Consider the following 26,058-nt stretch of genomic DNA (forward strand, 5'->3'; position numbering starts at 1 on the left):
GTTACTACCTAGTTATAAAATTTTGGGGAAAAAAATGCCTTTATCAACTTGCAGCTTAATCTTCCTATCTGTCATATAATATTCTTGATACTATCTCTAATATTTCAGCTGGAATGATAGGAATACATTTTATAATACTTTTATAAAACCTAAATATAATAGAAACCTAAATATATTTTTGTGTCACTAAATATTACTTTTGATTTTTCTGACCATTTAAAAATTAAAAAACCCATTCTTGATTCGCAAGCCATACCAAAATGGGTGGCACGCTGGATTTGGTCTGTGAGCCATAGTCTGCTGACTACAATATGACATACTAAACTACATGTTAAAGGAAATCTAAGTATTATCATTAAAAAAAATTCATTCATGTCATTGCATGCATCAGTTGTTTGTACCTTTTATTGCTGGGTATAAATTGCATGAATGCCACAATTTTTTTTTCTTTTTAAGGCCACACCTGTGGCATATGAAAGCTCCTGGCATAGGGGTTGAATCACAGCTGCAGCTGCAGGCCTATGCCACAGCCATAGCCACAGCAATGCTGGATCCAAGTTGCACCTGCCATCTACACTGCAGCTTGCAGCAAACCTGGATCCTTAACCCACTAAGCTAGGTTAGGGATTGAATCTGCATCTTTATGGACACCATGTTGGGTTCTTAACCTGCTGAGCCACAATAAGAACTCCCTAAGTTTATCATTTTAATAAAAATAATAGTAACAGACAGCCATCTCTATAAAAAGACATTAAAAATAATTATATAAAGGAGAAATTGATAAATTTTAGAAATTTAGGTTTAGAATCAGCACAAAGATTATATAAAAATGTATTTATGTAAAATTATTTTAAAAATGGATTAAAAGGATGCTTTCAGAAAGAGGACAAACAGTTCCTTTCTATTAGTCTAGTATCTAATTTATTCTGGCTCTTAAATCTGCTCCACTTTGGGGAACACCCCTTATACTTTACCACCTACCTTCTTTGCTTCTTATATACTACTTCCTACCTCAAAATTGGGGGCCCCCTCAGAAACACTACCCTCAATTGTTTAAATGGGTAGAAAAAAGAAATGATTAAATGGTGGGATTAACTGGTGAACTTCTTTAATAATGTTATAATGGGTCTGTTATTTACGCACAGAATAATCTTCTCTTCACTGTCCAGTTACTAGTAAACTCATCCTTCAAGAGAGCTTAAAAATCACCACCTTTCTGAATGCAGCTCCACAGTTAAGGCTTCATTTGGTGCCACTGTTTTAACTTTCATAGCACCCTATGCATCTCTCTTATAACATTTACATTTTATTATACCTGACTTTTTTTTTTTTTTTTTACTCTGTCTACTACTGGCTAACACTGGCTAACATCTTGAAATTTTGAATTCTCCAAGAATGGGGATTATATTCCCAATACCTAATCAATTTTGGCATAGAGTAGATGTATAATAAGTGTTTGCTGAATGAATGTTTAAAAAACCCAGTAAAGTCAGAAGGCAGGGGTGAAGGGTCACTCTTCAGAGAGCTAAACAGATGGAGAGATCATGTTTCAAATGTTAGAAGAACATGTTACACGTTAACATTTGAGGAATTTGGGTTGGAAGATGAGTAAGGCAAGAGGGAATAAGAGGCAAGGCAAGTAGTCTTGGAAATAAATAGAGTGAAAACACATGTTAACCTTTGCAAGTGTGCCCCTGGGAATGCAGCTCTCTGAATGTCTTCATTTTTATTATTATGTAGCTAGAGCAAACATACTACTATCATTTCATATTGTTAACCGAAGGGAAGAAAATGGGAAAAAGAAATGTCACATTACTTATTGGCTTAGCACACTACACTAAGAGAAGGGAGAATCCTGGCTCAAAGGAATCTTTGAGGTCTTATAGTCCAATATCCTACTCAATGTAGGCATTTCTCTTAGAACATTCTTGACATCCTACCTGTCTGAATAGTTCTATGATAGAAATCTTCAAAGATACTAAAAAAAAAAAAATCCAACTTTGGGTTGCTATAATTACTGCAAATTTTCCTTCTATTTAGGCTTAAACTACTTTCCTTTACCATTTACTACTCTGTCTGAGCAATTAAAAAAATAACCTCTGAGCAATTAAAAAAATAATTCTTGTTCTCACATGCTAGATCTTAAAGCATCTAAAGAGACTTAGGGGCCATCTCCAGGTACTCTCATTTAGTCGTAAGGAATTTATATTTTAAGAAATGTTTCAGATGATAGTGATAAAAGAGGTTGGCAGATCACATTTTGAGCAATAATGTTTTACTGTTTTATGAACATTAACCAACCTATGGGACTTTCATTCAGGACATTTCTACCAAAAAGTAATTCCTGAGATGCATCTCAGATTTTCCATACAAGAGATGCCATATTGTCCTTAGTTGTTAAATTTGATATAGATATATAGATTATCATTGTTCTCAGCTTTTTAAGGTGATTATGACATATAACGAGATTAGGTGATTATAATATACAATGTATAAAATTAACAGATACATTTTGGTTTCTTTAGAGCAATTAAATTTTTTTTCTTATCTTTGATCTTCCATTTTCTAATGAGGAAGAGAATGTAGTAGTTACAAGAATAGTAATGTCCCAATTAGAGGACACTAGGTACTTTTTTTTAACCCCTCTGTAAAGCTCCACAAAGACTTCTGCTTTGCTCCAAAGTTAGTTTCCACAAAGACTTCTGCTTTTCTCCAAAGTTAGTTTGATGAAGTGAAGCCCAGTGATCAAAAACATAACTGGATTCAAATTGTAACTCAAACATTTGCCAGCTGAGTGACCCTGGTCTTGTTAATTAATCTCAGAATGGTTGTTTCTCTTCCTCTATAAAATAGGTTTAATAAGTGGTCCCTACTTCATAGGGATCTTGTCAGTGTTAATTAAGGGAATATGTGTAAAGCACTTAGTATGGTGTGGTAAATAACAAACATTCAATATTAGCTATTATTTTCACTATTAAACTTAGTTGGCAAGAAAGATGTTCATACTATGGTATTCTATATACAAAATGACTTATCTGGACAACAGGTCCTATTTAAAATCTAGTGCCTAGGATTAAATACAGTACACTTGATAAAGCCTCCAATTCACATAGTATAATTATGTCTTTTCTCTGCACAACAGTACTTCCTAAAAGTCCACTTTTTTTTTGAGAGTGACATCATATACTTGATTCAAAATGGGCCTATTCTCCATAAAAATCTCTTTTAAATCATGTAGTGCATCCTCACATAGAATAGTACTTAATCCTTCAACACTTTGAAAAATTGACTATCTTGGCTTACAGAGAAAAGTAGCATAGGTAATCCAGTTGCAGTGCTGGGAATAGTGCTCTAGCAAGTGGAGTCTTAGATTTTGACTTCCTATTATCCTAGTTCTGTTAAATTCTGGGAAACTGTCAGGAAATTCTTGCTACTTTAACAGAGTATGGCTTACATTTTTGAAAATAAAAACAATTAAAAACATAGGAAAGAAATTCATAAATGTACATAAAAAGTTGAATTTTATTTTTTAAAAATTTTAAAAATTTTGTTTCTATTAGAGTATAGTTGATTTACAGTGTTGTTTCAATTTCTGCTGTACAGTACAGTGACCCAGTCTCACATATGTATATGTCTGGTCACTTATGGAGCATGATAATGTGAGAAAAAGGAATGTATACATGTATGTGTAACTAGGTCACCATGCTGTAAATTGACAGAACACTGTAAACCACTATAATGGAAAAAAGTAAAAATCATTATATAAAAAAAAAATAAAATGAGTAAGCAATGAGGTAACAGCAAGGTAACTATATCCAATCTCTTGGGATAGAACATGATGGAAGGCAGGATAAAAAAAAAAAATATATATATATATATATATATATATATATATATATATATGAATTTTTTAATGTAAATTATATCTCACTAAATATGAGGTTTTTTTTTAAAGGTTAATTATGTACCTAGTCCATCTATCATTTAATGACTTACCTAGAAATTGTTATGTATGATGGTGTAAGAGACCAAAGATGATGAAAATGAGTGAAAAGATTAGGTGATGACACAGTATATATTAATATTTATCTATAAATTCAGGTCTAAAGACCAGGTGATGGCCAACTCCTATAATAGCACCAGACTATAAACCTTTGCAAAACTATGCATCTCTACTCCTAGATTTTCTGCCTCCCAAATTCAGTTAAGGTTCAGTTACAGTAATCCTTGGTTCCACATCTGAATCAAAATTTTAGGAATAGAGTGAATCTTGAATCAGTCTGAATATGGTTACTATTTTAACGGGAAATAATATATAAAGCTAGATTAGAAATTTCTAACTCAAAGCTTCTGATGAGTTGTTTGTTGATTAGAAACAACTCGATTAACTTTTTGATTTCCAGTGAAGGATTTCTACTTTGACTATGCTACATCTATTATTTGGAAATTTATTTTTATGTATGTATGTATTTATTTATTTATTTAGTCTTTGTCTTTTTAGGGCCACACCTGAGGCATACAGAGGGTCCCAGGCTAGGAGTCTAATTGGAGCTGTTGCTGCTGGACTATGCCAGAGCCACAGCAATGCCAGATCCGAGCCGCATCTGCAACCTACACCACAGCTCACGGCAATGCCAGATCTTTAACCCACTGAGCAAGGCCAGGGATCGAACCTGCCACCTCATGGTTCCTAGTCAGATTCGTTTCTGCTGCGCCACTATGAGAACTCCCATTATTTGGAAATTTAGAATGGCCAAGGAGAACAAGTTGTCTCTTCAGGCCATGGATGTTTATCATTGCTTTTATAATAACCACTGCTGCATATTATTGACATTAAGAAACTTGGCTAAAGTTATAATGGTAGAAAGTGGTAGGGGAGGGTCAAATTTTTCTGACTCCAGCACTATGCTCTTTCCACTAGAGCAACACAATCTCCGTGATATAGAAGATACCACCTGTGTGGCCTAGATAAATTCAGTAAAATAAATATGGCACAAATTAAAAGTTGTTTAGGTTAAAATGTTTGTAAAGTCTATCTATTGATGGCTCTACTTTTCTTGCCACTTTAACGTATGTATTACATTTCTATGTAGACAATGTTAGTGAATCAGTGACTCTCTGCTTGTGTTCTATGACCAAGTGTTAAATGATTACACAACTTTATTTCTGTTCTTGTCTATCTTGATTTGTAAACTCCCAGAAATAACTACATTTATTTAAAGCCCACCTAAGGTGGTCAAATAATTTGGGGTCAGAGGACCTTGAGGTCTAAAGATTTGGGTTGGTTCCAATTAAGCCATGTACTATCAGGATAACCTTGGGCAAGTTATAGAATTATTTTTCTTAGCCATAATTCTTCACTCATATACAATGAGAACTATATCAACCTTATAGGATTGCTGTAGGATTAAATGTGATAACACAACATGAAAATACCTTGTTTGCTTTAAGTTACTATAACAATGTTGACTGTAATTTTTTTGGCAAAAAAGGTTTAATAAATTCAAAATGTGATAATTTGTTAATTTTATAAACTTTTATATAAAAACTGAAAATTACTTTGAAAACCAGTTTTTCCTGGAACTTAATTGGTAAACTGTACTTCTGATGTTTCATGCAAAATACATTTAAGTTCTTTTGAACTTTTTTGTTAAAACACTGCCTTTTTTTTTTTTTTTTTTTGCTTTTTAGGGCCACACCTGCAGCATATGGAGGTTCCCAGGCTAGGGGTTCAATCGGAGCTACAGCTGCCAGCCTATGCCACAGCCAGAGCGATGTCAGATCCGAGCTGCCTTGGTGACCTACACCATAGCTCATGGCAACGCCAGATCCTTAACACACTGAGTGATGCCAGGTATCGAACCCTCAACCTCATGGTTCCTAGTTGAATTTGTTTCTGCTAAGCCACGACAGGAACTCCAAAACATTGTATTTTTTATGTCAGCAATTTCTCACTGTTTAGATGTCATGTAATTTCAATGATGCTGCAGGTGTGGCCCTAAAAAGCAAAAAAAAGCAGTGTTTTAACAAAGACTTGTTTCCATTTTATTAATGAAAATCAGGGGGAAAGCTCAGACTTTACAATGAGATTCTAGCTCCACTTAATTGACTACTCTGAGCTTGAGTTTTCTCCTCAGAAAAAGGCATATCATAGGGGTATTGTATTATATAAGAAAAAAACTACTGTCTGGAAAATTGTGGGTTACAATTATTTTTAGGTTCCTTGGTCACTGACTTTATTTGTGGTCTAGAACACTGGTAATTAAAGTTGTGAATCTAGCCACAAACATTTTATAATGAGTGCCTAATTTAAGAAAGATGTACAACTGTGTTTAATTCTGATTTGGTTCCTATGAATGACATCAAATATTCAGTGACTCCACATAAAATTTATAGGATCTTTATTTCTTCTATTTTTTTAAATTTTTTAAATATATATACTTTTTTTTTTTTTTTTTTTTTTTTGTCTTTTTGCCATTTCTTGGGCTGTTCCCGTGGCATATGGAGGTTCCCAGGCCAGGGGTCGAATCGGAGCTGTAGCCACCGGCCTACGCCAGAGCCACAGCAACGCGGGATCCGAGCCGAGTCTGCAACCTACACCACAGCTCAAGGCAACGACAGATCCTTAACCCACTGAGCAAGGGCAGGGATCGAACCCGCAACCTCATGGTTCCTAGTCGGATTCGTTAACCACTGCGCCACGACGGGAACTCCTCTTCTCACTATTTTTGAGAGAAAATGTTGCCTCTTTCTCCCCTTTTCTGCAATTCTTTGGTGGAGTTTCCATGATAATCATAGTTGTTTCTGATCTTAGAAAATTTTTAATTGTATTATGAAGATTAGGAAGAATTTTTACAAAACTACTCTACTTTTTGGCTCTTATGTTTTCCCTGAATTCTCTGGTGGACACTCCATATTTTCTTATAGGCCTGATGAAATTATCCAGGTCTAGAGTAGAAAATACCACTACCAAAATTCTATGGAACATTTCAAAATTCTTCACAAAAGCCTGAGAATTCCTGTTTTACATCTCATGAAGTTGATGTCTATGGTTTTAACTATTGCTTCAGGGAAATTTGTCTTCCTTCATCCACCATGAGGGACCTGTGTTTTCAGCACAACAAATAAGAACAAAGCGCTTGAGACAAATTGTGAAGTCTAGAAAATTGTGGGGATATGAGTAATTCTTTGTTCATAACCAAGATTTTCACTTTCACCTGGCAAGTGATGTACTTGATTCCTCTGTCTCACAGCTGGTATTTCATTCCTATAAAAGCCTGGTGCTGCCTCAGGAGTTCTGGTAGCAAGTCCTAAAGGAAGGGAATAAAAAACTATTGGCATGTAATTCTTTAGCCCAAATGAACCAAGAATTTTTATCTTAGAGGTGAATTTCATAATTATTTGGAAGGATGTCTATTTTGTGCCTTTACCTCAGTGTTTTGGTATTGCCCCAACAGAGGACTCTTTGGAAGGAAGAAGCTTTCTTCTTTTGAGGATGTAATGGGGTTCTAGACTTGCAGAATCACACAAAAGGAGCATTCAAATGAGGCTATATGGCCTAGTTCTAACCCAGGTTTGAGAACAACGGAGTTGATTATTTCTTTTTCAGTATTCTGTGACATTAGCTTTTGTGAGATCTTTTTTTTTTTTTTTTTAGTTATTTCTTGGGCCGCTTCCGCGGCATATGGAGGTTCCCAGGCTAGGGGTCCAATCGGAGCTGTAGCCACCGGCCTACGCCAGGGCCACAGCAACGCGGGATCCGAGCCGCGTCTGCAACCTACACCACAGCTCACGGCAACGCCGGATCGTTAACCCACTGAGCAAGGGCAGGGACCGAACCCGCGACCTCATGGTTCCTAGTCAGATTCGTTAACCACTGCGCCACGACGGGAACTCCCTTTTGTGATATCTTTTATAAAGATATCTTTAAGGATAAATATTTCTATTACCCTAGTCTTCACTTGCACTTGGTAGCATAAGTCTATTGTATATTGTGAACAGTGAGAATCATGAGGATGGATGGCAGTATCAGAAGGAGCAGTGTTAGGACCTAATGCTAGCCCAGAAAAAGATCTTAACCTAAGAAAAATGATTTTTTAAGGCACACCTTCAAGAAGGACAAATTAGAAAAATGTACATCTTGTGGGAAGACATAACCCTACAGTTGAAGGCTTGGTTAGTTTTCAACTCTTTGCCTAAAGAAAAAGGGGATGTTTCTTTTAGGAGTTTGCACTTCTGTGCTAGCTAGGTGGAGTTTAGGCAGATGTTAGTGCCTGCTCACCCCACTGGGAAAAATATTTATGCAGTACACAAACTGCACAATCTTACCTGGTAAGTGAAGAATGGGTTACACAGCTTTAAGGAAGAACAACTAACAATTTGTATAATTACTACTTTAATAGTGGTTTCTGCAGATTGACTGTTGGTTCCAGTTGGCATGGAGTATGTTTATTTTGTTCATTAGTATATTCTCAGTGGTTAGAAACTGTAGATACTAAAAATTATTTGTTAAATACTTGGGGGTGAATGAATAATAGGAAATGATTGTGTTATTGTGGAAGTGAGAATATCAGCATTCTGGTTGGTTCATTAGGATCCTTTCAGCTTCCAATCCCTACTCTGTTCTCTCCCATTATCCTCAAGGAAATATTTAATAGTTTGAAACTTCACTCTACTTTACTTAGAGTTTATTGGGCTAGAGGGCATTTAAGATTTGTGTAGAAAAGCAGAGTTATAAAATGATCACTAGTATTGGCTTTCCTGATTTCTGATCTCTCTTATTCAGAGATATTCGTGTCAATGTTTCAGTCTGTTTTACCAGACTTAAATGTGTGAGGGTCTGAGATTCCAAAATAGACACTGAGAGGGGAAGTAACTACTGAACAATTAATATTAAAAAAAAGTTTCATAGAGCCATGGTTTTCCAGTGGTCCAAAGACCAGAAGCATTAGTACCATTGTGAACTTGCTAGAAATGCAGAATACCAGGCCCCACTCCAGATTTATTGAATGAGAATCTCTTGGTCTCAGCAATCTATTTTAATAAACTCTTCACATGATTTTGATACATGCTTAAGTTTGAGAACCACTGCATTACGGGAATTATGGGAAATTAATCTGAATAGTATCCATGAGAATGCAGGTTTGATCAGTGGGTTAAGGATCCGCGTTGCAGTGAGCTGTGGTGTAGGCCACAGACACAGCTTGGATCCTTTGTTGCTGTGGCTGTGGTGTAGGCCAACAGCTGCAGCTCTGATTCAGCTCCTAGCCTGGGAACCTCCATGTGCTGTGGGTGCGGCCCTAAAAAATAAAAAAGTAAATACTGCATGATTCAATTCATCTGAAAGTCCAAAAGCCAAAAAGCCAATCCATGATGATAAAAGTCAGAATAGTAAGGGAGTTCCCTAGTGGTCTAACAGTTAAGGATCTGGTGTTGTCACTACTGTGGTGTAGATTCACTTCCTGGCTCAGGAACTTCTGCATGCCACAGGCATAGCCAAAAAATAAGTAGATGAATAAATAATAAATACATAATTGTAGAAAAAAATTTTAAAAGTCAGAATAGTGGGTACTTTGTGGGGGTTAGTGGCTGAGAGGGGCATAAGTGAGGTGTATGGGATTCTAGTTAACATTCTATTCTATATCTTGATCTTCATATGTTTATACAATATGTTCATTTATAAAAACTAATCAACCTGAACTCTTAAGAATTATGCACTTTGATGTTTACATAGTACATCTCAGTTTTAAAAAGTTTACCTTAAAAGAGGAAAGGCCAAGGTGTATAAAATAAAATTTACAAATAAGAAAAGCAACAGTTGTGGTATTAATAGCAAACAAGGTGAATTCAGTGATGGACACAGTATGAAATGAACAATGGTGATTAACTGGCAAAGGATGTACTTTTTTTTTTTTTTTAGGATGTACTCTTGTGGATATATTTTTGCATATTTACACATGAATACTGTTAAAAACCAGTACATATACATGGAAAAATAGACCGAAACGCATTATTAATAAAATATTTTAATTCACCTTTCCCCCATCTTTGAAAGTCAAATAATCCTAAGACATGAAAGACTTAAATAATATGATTAATAAGGTAACACAGCTACCTAATGCTATGCATTTACATTAAATAACTCTGTCAAAGAAATATAAACAAATTGTCTACTATATAGAAAGTACTGTTAATGCAATCATAATACATCAAACTATTTTATGTTTAGCATCCAAAGGGAAATTTAGCCTTGTTAAATTATATAAATATGTAAGAAATAATAGATACAAATAAATTAAGCATCTAACACCAAAAATTGAAAAGTGAAAAATAAAATGAAGTAAAGCAGGAGGGAACTAATAAAAATAAAAGCAGAAATTAGTAAACTAAACAAACAAAAAACAGTAAAACCATTGTTTGGGTTTAAATAAACAGCAAAATCAACTATTAGCTAGCCTAATTAAAGAAAGATAGGCTTTCAATCTGCATATGTAAATTTTTAGAAATTTTTCATAATAATTTTTTCTTTTCAGGCAAAGTGCAAATACACAAAATAAGTTAACTATAACGGGTAAATGACTTGGCAGGGAATTCTATCAAAGCTTTATAAAGGAGATAACCAATAGTATTTAAATTGTTGGGTATAGGAGTTCCCGTCATGGCTCAGTGGTTAACGAATCCGACTAGGAACCATGAGGTTGCGGGTTCGGTCCTTGGCCTCGCTCAGTGGATTAAGGATCCGGCGTTGCCATGAGCTGTGGTGTAGGTTGCAGATGCGGCTCGTATCCCGTGTTGCTGTGGCTCTGGCGTAGGCTGGTGGCTACAGCTCCGATTCGACCCCTAGCCTGGGAACCTCCATATGCCACAGGAGCGGCCCAAGAAATAGCAAAAAGACAATAAAAATAAATAAATAAATTGTTGGGTATAAAGAAAGAAGTCTTGAAGAGAAAAGATCAATGTCTGATTAAAAAAAAATGCTTTAAGGTAAGACATACCATAAGCAAAGTTAAAAGTTAAATTGAGAAAAATATTTGGATCTAATGTCACAAAAGAAAAATTTTAACTTATGAACAGAACTACTCATGAAAAGAAAAAACTGAAAATGCGCAAAGTATATGGATAGATGATTTACAAAAAATATTTAAAGAGCTCTTAAATATATGAAAAGTTTTCAACATCACTTATAATATGTGAGATAAGTTGAAACTGCATTGACATATCCTTTGTACCAAATAGATTTGCAAAAATAAAAAAAAATTACCCTCCTTGGGGTTTGCAAAGTTTTATCTCCTAACCAGTGTTTGCATATTATTGCTGGAAGGAGATAAAACTTTGCAAACCCCAAGGAGGGTAAATGGGGAGTATCTATAAAGATTAAACAAGTATATACTCTTTGACCCAGCAATTTCAATTTTAGGAACTTATCTAATAGGTATACATGCACACATTTAAAGTGAGGCATGTACCATGGTTAGTCACTGCAACATTGTTTGACACAGCAAAAAGATTGGTACTAAACCAAGTGTCCTTTAACTGGTGAAATGATTAAATATATTTTAGTACACCCATGCAATTCAATATCATATAAATGGAAATAAGAATGAGAAGATACTTTATATAATGATATGGAAAGTAAGATACACTGTGAAGTGAGACAGGCAATGTACAGTGAAATGAATGCAATATATTACTTTGGTATAAAACAGAAATCAAAAAAGTATATTCTTTTTGGTTTATTTACAAACACAAATTTTCTGGAAGGAAAAACAAGAAACTAACAATAATGTTTAGATTTTCAAGAGGATGGAGACAATGTCTGGGGAAGGATAGGAGGGAGATCTTTTTATCCTATTTCTTTTTGATGTTTTAATCTTTTAAATGTATCACTATTCAAATTTAGATTATGGATGATAATTTAAAGTGAGGTTATTTAAATTTGATATAGGATGTTGAATTGTATTTTAATTGAAGACTTCTGACATAGGAAAATATCAAAGTAATACTTTAAGGAGGTTAATTTTGCAACATGATATGCAAAATGAATTCTAAGAGGGAGAGATGGATAAGAGATACTTGTTAGACTATTTTTGTGATATTCTAGGTATGGTGTATTAAATACCTAAATTAGGAGAGTGCCAATGGGAATGCAAAAGAAAGAATTAATGTATGAGAATGTGTTTAAAATGAAAGAAATAAAATATGGATTACATTTGATTTAAACAAAAATTTATGTGGGACACAACTAGATTCTTCTCAGCACACATTCCTGAAGAATAAAAATAAACAACTAACAACTCTCAAGGGAGTAAATTAAAGAAATGTCATAATTCTAATTGAATTCTAAAAGTCAAAATCTCATTGCCTTATAAAGAAGTTACTAAATGTTCATAAGTGTGTACTAAGTTAAATATAAAATCATTTAAATAAAAATGGTAATTCTTGATACTCTCTGAAACAGATCTACATTTCAATGTCAAAGATTTACCTAATATATTTGGTGCTTAAAATTTACATATTATTATACATACATTACAGAAAAATGAAATAAATAAAAATTTTAAAAATAAGCAAATCTTCACAATGCCACCATCCAACAATTTCTACTGTCGATATTTTTCACATACTTTAAAGATTTATTCCCAAGAATATTTATACTCATATTTTTAATATATTTTAATGGCCTCATACTTTATCTTGATGTTTTACTTCCAACATATTATTTTATCATTTTTCTTTGCCAATGAATATACATGCTTCAAAACTGTATCCGAAGGGATGGTTTCATATGCTCCTGCATGTGTATGTATTTCCCACTAATTCAACTCTAGCTATAAGACAGAGTTTCTGTATATTACCGATTTTTACTTAGCATTATTAATATATCTGCAAAATAACCTTCCTTTAAAATATCTTTAAAAGTATTGCACACATACCTTTGATCTTCATTTGGGGAAGCCAAAAATATTTTTAGGACACTTATTTCAACTTTATTTTGAATAGAATTTGCTTATGGTTAACTTTCAGAAGTGAAATTATACCTAATTACTAAAATTATGAATTTCACATTACAAGAATTATGAAAATAAGGTAGTAGATTACTGCAGTGAATTGCCAGAAGCCTGAAAGTTACCCCTCATGTTTACCTGAAGTGGGAGACTTGCAGCGCTCAAGTTCCAGGGGAACTGGACTGTCATTCAGCTCAGTTAAACCTGAAAATGAAATAAGAATAAATTTTTCTAACATTTAATAAATAATTCTTAATTTCTATTAGTTTAAAAAGGGTTCCCCCCCGTGAAAGTTTTTCTACGCTCATGACAATTATTTTGAAAAATTTTAACAATGATATAGAAAAAATAATAACATATAACAATTGAATATGGCGGTAGAAAAGATTATAAAATCCCCCTTTTTTTCACATGAAATAGCTATTTTAATAAATGACCTACTTTGATCTGAAAATAGACACAAACCAACATAAATTAGAGGCCATTTTTTAAAAGATCTCATCAAATCTTCGACTTTCAAGAGGAATAGTTATTGGCTTTTTAAAAGGGCTTTAAAAGGATGCTACAACTTTTAAATATTACACTTATTTATAAAAATGCGGGAGTGTGGGGTAAACACTAAGTGATTTGTTCAATGGTTTCAAACTCCTTTTTATATTAAGCACTGTTTTTCTCATTTCTAATATTTCTTATTTTCTTTTGTCACTTTCTTGACAGATACAAGGACAGACACAATAGATTAATAAACATTTTGCAGTTCCCACTATCTGCCAGACTGAATTCCTGCGGCATTCATAAACTATCTTTATGGTTTCCCTACCCTTATTGGAGAGCTTCATATATATTTTCTTCATAAATATTCATAGTTTCTACTTTAATGTAAACCCCCATATCCAGGGGGTATTTAAGAGCTATTATAAATTGCCCAAACCATCTTTATTCATATTCCTTTCCCTTCTTTATATAATTAATAGCAATAAATTCACTGTAGGTTAAAAAATAATAGAATTTTAGAAAAGATCTATTGTGACACTCCATACCAAGTCTTTTTTTTTTTTTTCAGTCTTTTTGCCTTTTCCAGAGCCGCTTCCCACAGCATATGGAGTTCCCAGCTAGAGGTCTCATCGGAGCTGTGGCCACCGGCCCACACCAGAGCCGCAGCAATGCAGAAACCAAGCTGTGTCTGCAACCTACACCACAGCTCCGGGCAACACCAGATCCTCAACCCACTAAACAACGCCAGGGATCAAACCCGCAACTTCATGGTTCCTAGTCAGATTCGTTAACCACTGCGCCACAATGGGAACTCCTACGCCAACTCTTAATGATTTTTAAATAGGAAGCTGTAAATTCAAAGAGTTTAAACTATTTAAAGTTACAGGACTGAGTAATGCAGACCTTGAATTGAATTCTTTATATATTTTGGTTAAGAGTCTTTTGTCATAAGTAGGTATTATGAATATTTTCCTTCAGCTTATCTTTCCATTTTCTTAATGAAAATGTCTTTTGATGAGCCAAAAATTAATTTACCTTAATAAAAACTTATTAACTTTTTCTTTTATTTATTTTTTTCTATTTCTGTATAAGTAGTTGTTGCTTACCCTGTAGTAATGAAGATACCATTCTTTGTTTTCTCCCAGAAACTTAAAAAATTTTTAGCTTTCATTTTCAGGATTATAATTCTTGAATTAATTTTTCATCAAGGTCCATTTTTTCCCTTTATAGTTTCCCAATTGTTCCATTATTATTTATTAAAAGATTTTTTCCTTTCCTCATTGATTTTTATTAGTGCTTTAGTCAAAGATAAACTGGCCAGTCCTCTTGTGGCACAGTGGGTTAAGGATCTGGCATTGTCACTGCAGGAGCTCAGGTCACTTCTGTGAAGGTTTGAGGTTCAATTCCTGGCCCAGGAACTGTCACATGCCATGGTTGCAGCCAAAAAAGAAGAAAAGGCGTGGGTCAACTTCTGGATTATCTATTCTGTAATCATTTATTTGTTTTTCTTTTTTTGACAATCACACTGTCTAATTAATATAGGTTTATAGTACATGTTGAAATCAAGTAGTGAAATAAAAGTGTTTCAATTATTCCAGATTCTTTGCATTTCTATATACATTTTATTTATTTTATTTTATTTTTTTTGCCTATGCTCATGGCATGTGGAAGTTCCCAGGCCAAGGGATCAAACCTGTGCCACAGCAGTGACCAGAGCCATTGCAGTGACTATGCTAGATCTGTAACCTATTGAGCCGCCAGAGAACTCCTCTGTATACATTTTAGAATCAGTTTGTCAATTTTTACAAAAAGATATACTAGATTATTATTGCATTGTGATAAGTCTCTTGGTAAATATAGTAGAATAGACAGCTTAAAAATATTCAGTCTTCTTCCATTTATATAATGTTTAAACATTTTCTTTCTGTAGATTTGAATATAGAGGTCTCATAGTACATGGCACTTTTCAAGTCTTCTATTTCCTTTTCGGCCTTCTGCTTAGTTCTTATATAATATTTGAAAGTGGAGTATCAAAATTTCCAATAATTATTGTTGAACTGTGTTTCTCTCTTTGATTCTGCTGTCAGATATTACTTCATGTACTTTTTTTTTTTCTTTTTAGAGCCACACCCGTGGCATGTGGAGGTTCCCAGGCTAGGGGTCCAATTGGAGGTACAGCTGCCAGCCTATGCCAGAGCCACAGCACGTCTGCCTATGCAGATCCGAGGCACGTCTGCAACCTATACCACAGTTCACGGCAACGCCGGATCCTAGACCCATTGAGCAAGGCCAGAGATCGAACCTGCAACCTCATGGTTCCTAGCCTGATTCGTTTCTGGTGTGCCACGACGGGAACTCTTTACTTCATGTACTTTTTAGCTCTGTTGTTAAGTGCGTATGTTTATAATTGTTCTATCTTCTTAATATATTGACCATTTATCATTTTAAATGTCCTTTTTTGGTCCAGTAAATTTTCTGCTTTAAAATCTATTTTGTCTGGGAGTTCCCATTGTGACTCAGTGGAAACTAGTCCAACTAGTTAGTAAGCATGAGGATGTGGATTTGACCCTGGCCTCTCTCAGTGGGTTAAGGATCCAGCATTGCCATGAACTGTGGTGTAGGTTGCAGCTGCAACTTGGACCCCACGTTGCTGTGGCTCTGGCGTAGGCCAGCAGCTGTAGCTCTGATTTTGACACCTAGCTTGGGACCATCCATATGCCTCAGGTGCAGCCCTAAAAAAAAAATCTATTTTGTCTGATGTTAGAGCTATTCCAGTTTTCTTATGTTTGCTGTTGATGTGACCTCGTCCATCCTTTTACTTTTTTTAAAAAATTTAATTATTTATTTTTGTTATTTCCCCAATACATTTTTCTATGTACAGCATGGTGACCCAGTTACACATACATGTATACATTCTATTTTCTCACATTATCATGCTTCATCATAAGTAACTAGACATAGTTCCCAGTGCTACACAGCAGGATCTCATTGCTAATCCATTTCAAATGCAATAGTTCATCCTTTTACTTTCAATCTACTTGTATCTTTTTTTGTTACCTTCAGACAGCATAGAATTGGATCTTGATTTATTTAAAAATCCAGTCCAGCAATCTTTTAATTGGATTATTAAATTTATCCACATTTAAAAATATTGATATAGTTGGATTGCATCTGTCATTTTACTTAGGTTTTCCATATGTCTCATTTTAAACCCCCTCTAATCCTTTCTTACTACTTTGGCATTATGTATTTTCTAGTTAATGTGTTAAATTTCTTTAATGAATTTTTCACTGTGTTTTTGGAGCTCTTTGTGGTTACTGAGACTTAACATATGCATTTTATCAGAATCTACTTCAGATGTATACTAACAATTCCAGCGACATATAGAAATGTTACACTTATAACTCCATTTCCTCTTACCCTTTTATATGCTATTGCTGGTACATATATTTCATCCATATGTGTTACAAACTCAACATTATATTGTTATAATTACTGCTTTAGAAGTTCCTGTCGTGGTGCAGCAGAAACGAATCTGTCTAGGAACCATGAAGTTGCAGGTTTGATACCTGGCCTCACTCGGTGGGTTAACTATCCAGAGTTGCCGTGAGCTGTGGTGTAGGTCGCAGGTGCAGCTAGGATCTGGCATTGCTATAGCTCTGGCATGGGCCAGCAGCAACAACTCCGATTAGACCCCCAGCCTGGGAACCTCCATATGATGCAGGTGCAGCTCTGAAAAGACAAAAGACAAAAAAAAAAATTATTGCTTTACGTAGTTTTATGTTTTTTATAAAAGCCAGGAGATTAAAAGAGGACAAACATATTTAAAAAGTTTGTATACTATCCTGATTTATCATTTCTGGCTCTCTTTATTTGTTCTGATACACCCTCTGGTGTCAAATACAACTTTGCCCCCACCTACCTCTTTTGTGTTATTATTTGGAAACATATTATATTTCTATATATTGTAGACCTAATGATACATAGTTTATTTCATAAACTGCTATTTAAATCAATTAGGAGAAGACAAAATAATACATTTACTCTATTATATTTTTTATACTTAATTACCCTAACAGTGTTTTTTTCTTTATGTGGAGTTTAATTATCATCTGTGTCACCTTCTTTCAGCCTGAGGACTTCCTTTATTATTTCCTGTAAGATGGCTTTACTACCAATAAATTATGTTTTTATTTCTCTAGGAATATCTTTATTTCACCTACATTTTTTGAAAGATAATTTTGTTGGATATAAGATTCTTGGTTGATAGTTTTTTCCTTTGAGAACTTTGAAAATGTGCCTAAAGCCTTCTGGCCTCCATTGAGTATATTCTCTTGGAGTTCCCTTGTATGCGTCAAGTTACTTTTCAGTTACTGCTTTTGATACTTCTGTCTTTCAGCATTTTTACTATGATGTGTCTAAGTGTGAATATCTTTGCTTTTATCCTACCTGGACTTCTTCAAATTCTGGAAGTTTTCAGCCATTATGTCTTCGAATATTTTTTTGCTTCTTTTTCTCTCTTCCCTCATTCTACAACTCTTACTATGGGCATATTGGTTCATTTAAGGTATCTTACACTTCTGTAAGGGTTTGTTAATTTTTATGCAATTTTTTTCTGCATAATTTCTGTCAATCTACCTTCAAGTTTGCTGATTCTTATTTTGGCCAGCCCAAATGTGTGATTTTACTAAAATTTTCTATACTTAATATACTTTTCAACACCAGAATTTACATTTTTTTCCTGACCTCTGTCACCCACTGACTCTCCTTCTGGCAACCTCTATTCTCTGTATCTATAAGCTTGTTTTTTGTGGTTGTTGTTTGTTTTTAGATTCCACATATACATGATTCCACACAGTATTTGCAGTTCTCTGTGTGACTTATTTCACTTAGTATAATGCCCTCAAGTTCCATTCATGGTGTCACAAATGACAAGATTTCCTTCTTTTTTTAATAGCTGAATACTATTCCATTGCATATTTTCTTTATCCATTCATTATTGATGGACACTTAGGTTATTTTTATATCTTGGCTATTGTAAATAAGTAGGCAATAAGAATTAGTGTATATATCTTTTTGAGTTAGTGTTTTCATTTTCCTTGGATATTCAAAAATGGAATTGCTAGATCACATGATGGTTCTGTTTTTAATTTTTTGAGGAACCTCTGTACTATTCAACATAATGCCTGAATCAATTTACATTTCCACTAACAATGCACAAGGTTTTCCTTTTATCCATTTTCTCAACAGCATTTGTTGTTTGTCTTTCTGATAATAGCTATTCCAACAGGTCTAAGGTAATTTCTCATTGTAGTTTTGATTTGCATTTCTCCGATGATTACTGCTATTATGCATGTTTTCTTCTAGCTGTTGGCTATCTATATGTCTTTTTTGGAAAAGTTTCTATTCAGATCTCCTGCCCATTTTAAAAATCATTTTATTTGCTGTTGAGTTGTATAAGTTTTAAAATATATTTTAGATATTAATCATTATCAGATATATGATTTGCAAATAACTTTTACCATTCAGTAGATTGCTTTTTCACTTTGTTGATGGTTTCCTTTGGTGTTGAGAAGCATTTTAGTTTGATGTAATCACATTTATTTTTTATTTTGTTGTCTTTGCTTTTGGTGTCAAATCTAAAAAATCACTTCCAATACTCATGTCATGGAGCTTACCACCTATGTTTTCTTCTAGGTATTTGTTGGTTTCAGATCTTACATTCAAGATATTAATCCATTTTGAATTAATTATTGTGCATGGTACAAAATAGTTCCATCTGGTTCTTTTTATGACTTCCATCTCTGTTGATATTCTTTATTTGATGAGACATTATCATCATAGTTTCCCTTATAGCTTCAAGCTTTGTATCTTTTAGTTCTTTAAACATATTTTTAATAGCTGCTGTGAGGTCTTTGTTAAATCTAACATCTGGGCCCTCTCAGAGGCATTATCTGTTGCTTTGCTTTTTTTCTTGGCAATGGGTCACACTTTCCTGTTTCTTCACATGTCTCATAATATTTTGTTGTTAGCTGGACATTTTAAGCAATATAGCAATTCTGGATACTGATTCCTGATTTCCTTCCCTCCTCCTTTCTGGTTTTTATGGTTGTAATCCACTTATTTCTTTGTTTAGTAAAGATTGTTTTCTTTACATTGCAAAGAATTTGATGTTGCTTCTCAGTGTGCAGCCTTCATTGCATATACAATCACTCTTTGATAGCAGTGATTTTAGCAGGTTTCTCTCTTATCTTTTTCCTGATCTCTCTGGCAAGCAGTATGCCTCTGTTGATATCATTTCCAGTTGTTAGATAGCAAAATTAGAGCCAAGTGATTACTCTGTTATTTTAGAGAACACCCTAGGACATATATTATTCAACATTATATTTGGGCAGGAGTCATATTTGATGTCAGTCTCTGAGGTCTGTTCAAATCCCAGAAGTCTTCTTAGCTGCCTCTTCTTGGTTCTCTCTTCTGAACCAGCTCATTTATGGTTTAGCTAGTTTCTTTTAATTAAGCTACCTAACTCATTTTTGTCTTCATTAAATTCTTCATTGGTTTCGGGGCATTTTTAGGCTCAAACTTCCCAAATTGTGTTTCAAATAAAAAGCTAGTTCCTTTGGAGAGAGCTTCAGAGTTCAATGTTCTTGGAGACTCAACTCTTCCCCTGGACAATACCTTTGAGTCTCTAGTCTGGGCCATGAGCAGGGGTGGTAAGCTCTGATCTACTCAGCTTGACATATTCTTGTTTGCTTTTTGGCATGAAACCTCTGCCCTATGAGCGGGCTAGGGTGGAAACAATCAGGACCTCAGCATTTTTGACTTGCCATATCTAGAGTAGACTTTTTGTCCTATTAGAATGGAATTGGCAGGGAGCCTCTGACATCTTGCCCACACTCACCAGGAATTTGGACTTTTCACCTTGGAGGGCGGGATGAGAATTACTGCAAGCCTGAAGGTAGGAGAGCTATAGGGCAAGCTGTGGCTCATATCCACAAACTGTCACTTTTTACCAAGTTTCATTAGATTTCCTTGAATAAATGTTTCCTCATCTTCTGTGTCCTCTTAGGACAATTTCCAGAGACTTTAGGTGATTGTTTTTTTAAAAAGTACTCTTCACTAGCTATGCTTTATCTCTGGAAAATGTGTCTATGATGCTTCTTGGGTTGCTAGCTGAAAATCTATCCTGTATAGGGCATTTAAAAATAAATACATTTCTCAATTGTTTGCTGCTATTATATATAAATATAATCAATTTTGTATACTGGCTTGTATTCTTCAATGTTGCAAAGTTCACATATTGTTTTTGTAGATTTTTAATAGATTTTTTTGGGTTTCCTAAATATTCCATAATATCACTGGCAAATAAAATGTTTTAATATTTTCTAATCTTTATACAAACTGGTTTTTTAGCTTGCTTTTTGCCCTTACTTAAATCAAGTACAATGTTGAACAAAGATGATGAGAGTGGACATCATTCCCTTGTTGCCAATTTTAGTGGAAAAGTATTCAATATTTCAGTTTTTCATAATTATTGTCATTTGTGTGTTTTTAATAGATGGGCTTTATTCATTTGAGGCTATATTCTATTTCTGGTTTTCTGAGGATTTTTATCATAAATGTCAAATCATGACAACTTTTGCATGTATTGCAATGACTGTATTCTGTTCTCCTTTATTATGTTAATCAAGTGTGTTGCATTTTTTTAATATTAAATTTATATTCCTGGAATAAATCCACCTGATTATGTTTTTATCTTTCTTACATATATTTGTCTTCCACTTGCTAATATGTTATTTATGACTTTTACATTCATGTTCATAAGTGGGACTGGCCTGACTTTCCCTTAAGTTACTGTCTTTGCCAGGTTTTGTTTTTCAAAATTGTGCTGGCCTCAAAGAACCAGTTGGGAAGAGTGCCCTCTTTTTTTCTATCATTAAAACTGTTTGCATAATAATGTTGCTTTTTCCTTAAATGTTTTATAGAACTAATCAGTGAAGCCATTTGAGGCCTGCAGTTTTCTTTCCTATGGATATTAAACTCTGAATAGAAATTTTTTTAAGACATAGGAATCTATTTGTATTTTCCAATGTGTTTGATGCCAGTTTTTGTAATTTTTTAAAGAAATCTCTTAATTTCATCTATCTTGTCAATTTATAGACAAAGTTGTTCATGATCTTACTTTAATATTTTTAATCTTTGATATCTATAGGATACATAGTGATGCTCCCTTTTTCATTCCTGGTATGGTTACTTACATTTTTTCTTCTTTATTAGTCTTGCTAGGGTTTTATAGATCTTAGCAATTTTTTAAAAAGAATTATCTTATGGTTTTGTTGATCGACTCTATCATTTGCTCTCTATTTCACTGATTTCCAATCTTAATTTCCTTCCTTTTTTAGAGTTCCACTGTTCTTTTTTCAGTGTTTTAACAAAGAAGTTTATTGATTTGAGATCTTTCTTTTTTTTCTAACTTAAGCCTTTAATGTACTAAATTTTCCTTCAGGCACGTACTACTTTAACAACTCTCACAAATTTTGATATTTTGTGTTTAGATTTCCACTAAGTTAAATTTTTTTTTTTTTTGTCTTTTTGAGGGCCACATCTGCAGCACATGGAGGTTCCCAGGCTAGGGGTGTAGCTGCCAGCCTACACCACAACCACAGCAACACCAGATCTGAGCCACGTCTGTGACCTACACCACAGCTCATGGCAATGCTGGATCCTTAACCCACTGAGCAAGGCTGGGGATTGAACTGCAACCTCATGGTTCCTAGTTGGATTCATTTCCACTGCACCATGATGGGAACTCCAAAAAATATTTTTAAAAATTCCCGGGTGATTTCTTTTTTAAGTCATGAGCAATTCTTAATTTTAAAATATTTGGGGATTTAAAGACATATTTCTGTTATTGATTTCTAATTTAATTTCTTTTATGATCAGAGAATATATTCTGCCTTATTTTAATTATGATTCATTATAACTTGTTTCATTACTCAGTCTATATTTGTGAATGTTCCATGTCTACTTGAAAAAAAATGCATATTTTAATTTGTATGGCATGGGTGCTGATTTATGTAGGTTAATTTGGTTAAAAGAGTTGCTTAAGTTTTTCATAGCCTTACCAGTTTTGGTCTATTTGTTCCATCAGTCACTAAGGAGAAATTATGAATCCACAGCTATAATTGTAGATTATTTATTTCATTCTTTAGCTTTGACAATTTTTGCTTTATACATTTTTAATATTCCTTATTAGGTTATACAAGTATGTGATTTTTATATCTTCCTAATAAAGCAACTCTTTTATAATTTTGAACTGCTTCTCTAACTCGTCTTGAAGTCTCCTTCATCTTATAATATAGCTTTCTCAGGTAGTATCTTTTTTGGGGGGGTTGTATAATAATTTTTTTTTCTATTATAGCTGGTATACAGTGTTCTGTTAATTTTCTACTGTACTACTTATAGCTGGAATCTAATATATGGCACAAATGAACCTTTCTTGGGGTAGTGTCTTGATGGAATTCTTTTTCCCTTTTTTATGTTTAATCTGTTTTGTATTTTTATAATTAAAGTTCATCTCATACAAATCAAAATTACAGAATTTCTAAAATTTTTTTATAGAAAAAAGTACAAGTCCTATAAACAGGGTATAGTTGGATTTTTTTTTTTCTGTCTTGTCTTACAATCTCTGCCCCTTTGAGGGGGAGAGGAGGGATGTTTTCTTCACTTACATTTAGATATAATCACTGATGGAATTAAGTTTATATCTATCACCTTCCTATTTATTTCAATTTGTCCCCTCTGTTCTTTTCACACTGTTTTAAGAAAATCAAATATTTTTTTAGTATTCCATTTTATGTTCTTTGACTATTAAACACCTGTTTCACTTTTTAGTAGTTCTAAGGATATATAATATGCATTTATAACTAATCACAATCTACCTTTAATCATTTTTGCATAATTTCTCTTATAATGAAACTTACAACAATATAAATCTCTTTACCTCCCTCCTATTCTTTGCTATTGCTGTCATATATTTTTCTTCTATATGTTGTAAACCCCATAATATAGTTTGTTTTTAATTAAAAAAAATAACTTTTAAAGATTTTAATATAAGAAAATAATCTTTTATATTTACCCATACATTTATTATTTCCAGTGCACTTCATTCTTACTGTGTATCTAAATCTCCATATAGTATTATTTTCCTTCAGCCTTAAAAACAGTTTTACCACTTTTAAAGTACAAATTTGCTTATGACAATTTTTTTAACATATATATACACTATTATTATTATGACGATGATGATGCTTTTTAGGGTCGTACCTGTGGCACATGGAGGTTCCCAGGCTAGGGATCAAATTGGAACTGCAGTGGCTGGCCTATGGCACAGCCACAGCAACACTGGATCTGAGCTACATCTGCGAACTGCACCACAGCTCACAGCAACGCCAGATCCTTAATCCACTGAGTAAAGCCAGGGATCAAACCTGCGTCCTCATGGATATTTAGTCAGCTTTGTTACTGCCGAAATACAATGGGAACTCCTAAAAATATTTTTGCTAGACATGGAATTCTGTATTTACAGTTACTTTTTCTTTAGCACTTAAAGGATGTCATTGTCTTGTTTTCTGTCTTCAATTATATCTAGTGAAAAATTCACTCAATATTCATATCATTGGTACTCTGTGTGAAAGTTTATTTACTAATTGTTAAGATTTTCTCTGACATTGGTTTTGACAGTTTTACTATGAAGTCTTATGTATAGTTTTTTTATATTTTTCTAGTTTAGGGTTTTCTGAGCTTCTTGGATCTTAGAGTTCATGTTTTTCATCAAATTCAGAAAAAATTTCAGCCATAGGTTACTGATGTTCATTTAGCTTTTGTTAACCCTAAAAACAAAACAAAACTCTACTTTTGTTTGATCATTTCTATTGACTTAGTCAATTCTACTGATACTTTCTATGGCTGTACAATATACTGTCAAATTGATACTATGAACTTTTGATTTCAGATTTTTATTTTTCATTTTTAAAATCTGTTTCTTTTTTAGTTATTTTCTCTCCAAAATTTCCCAATGTATTCTCCCACTATTCTGTGTGACTTTGAGAAACTAATTTAATCTCTTTCAACTTTAATTTTTTCATCTATAGAAGAATTTACTATTAAATATATGGCTCAAAGAGTTATAATGACCATTAAATAATATAACACTGAGTCAAACTGCCAGGCACAAACCCAGAACAAAATAGACATTCAATGGAACTGAGCTATGTTTCACCAAATAGGGACAATGCACATACATCTTCTGAAAGCTAGTAAACAATTCATGAAAAGGCTGTAAGTCTTTCTTATAATAAAACAAAACTGTAGAAATGTTAACAGGTTAAGTGAGCCAATAGATAAATTTAAAGCTATACTTTTATAAAATTTTAAAAGAAAATGCTAGAATATACCTTCAAATCATTTAAGAATCAATCAAGATATATGATATTGATTATTAAGAAAAGAATTTAAGAAACTGATTTCAAATCCAGGTCTTGTCTGAGCGCCCAAGGAGCCCAATGGTGAAAGATATAGAGAAAGATATGATGCATCTCTTTACGGCCTTCTAAAATCTTGGCACTTTCTTTGTTTAGAAGAAACTATGATTTCTGTTGCGAATCTCCTGGTAACCCAGTAAGTACACAAACTATTTCTGCTTTCATTTGTCAAATTTGAAAAGTCTCCTGGCTGTTCATGTGAGTGAAATTGTCTGTAATCATTCTCTTTATCACACTACCATCGTCATTGACTTGCTGAACTCATACATGGGCTGGGTGTAGAGGATAGTAAGAATTTTAGATATGATCTTAGGTTTTTATCATGTATTTATAAGGGTAGATCATATGCATAAATAATACAAAAAAAACCTAGGCTAAATACCAACTAAATGGTTCAGACACTACTGTGTACAAGCCTGTACACTGTAGGCACTGCAGACATTTAAATTAAGGAACTGGCACAAAGGGCTCTGATGGTAGCTGGAAAGTTTTACTGTAAGGATTGAAATCTAATGAGAGAGTTTCCAGAGAAAGGATGATATAAGTAAATTATAAGAGTAGTAAGAAATATACCCTGGAGTGTTTTTTATAGGAGTAATAGAAAGTTCATTTGGAGATGCAGATAAGATTTATATTTTAGAGTACCCTGAATGAAGGTTTAAAATCTTGGCTTTTTTTTTATACAGAAGGCGTAAAATTACTGAAGTAATCAAAGGCAAATGAACACATTTCAGAACTTTTTAACCTTTATGTCATGGTTGATGCAGCAGAATTTAGATTAAGAGCTTGCTTCTGCTGCTTCTTTTTTTTTTTTTTTTTTTTGGTCTTTTTGCCGTTTCTAGGGCCACTCTTGCGGCATGTGGAGGTTCCCAGGCTAGGGGTCTAATTGGAGCTGTAGCTGCCGGCCTGCACCAGAGCCACAGCAACGCAGGATCCCAGCCGCGTCTGCAACCTACCACCACAGCTCACAGCAACGCCGGGTCCTTAACCCACTGAGCAAGGGCAGGAGATCGAAC

The 26,058-nt window shown here is 33.9% G+C and overlaps 1 protein-coding gene across 18 annotated transcripts in view; it reads right to left on the reverse strand.

The window, feature by feature from the left end:
• STXBP5L (syntaxin binding protein 5 like) overlaps positions 1–26,058 on the reverse strand; it is a 374,297-nt gene that overhangs the window by 68,294 nt on the left and 279,945 nt on the right. For 12 of the 18 annotated variants that reach the window (XM_021070284.1, XM_021070287.1, XM_021070297.1 and 9 more), the window contains 2 exons: positions 13,143–13,208; positions 7,218–7,310 (listed from right to left, as the gene is read on the reverse strand). In XM_021070284.1, the coding sequence (XP_020925943.1) occupies positions 7,218–7,310; positions 13,143–13,208 (159 nt within the window). The remainder of the gene's footprint in view (positions 1–7,217; positions 7,311–13,142; positions 13,209–26,058) is intronic. The other 6 variants (XM_021070302.1, XM_021070300.1, XM_021070298.1 and 3 more) reach the window with 1 other exon arrangement.

This window comes from Sus scrofa, chromosome 13 (genome assembly GCF_000003025.6).
Source record: "Sus scrofa isolate TJ Tabasco breed Duroc chromosome 13, Sscrofa11.1, whole genome shotgun sequence".
NCBI classification, from domain to species: Eukaryota; Metazoa; Chordata; class Mammalia; order Artiodactyla; family Suidae; genus Sus; species Sus scrofa.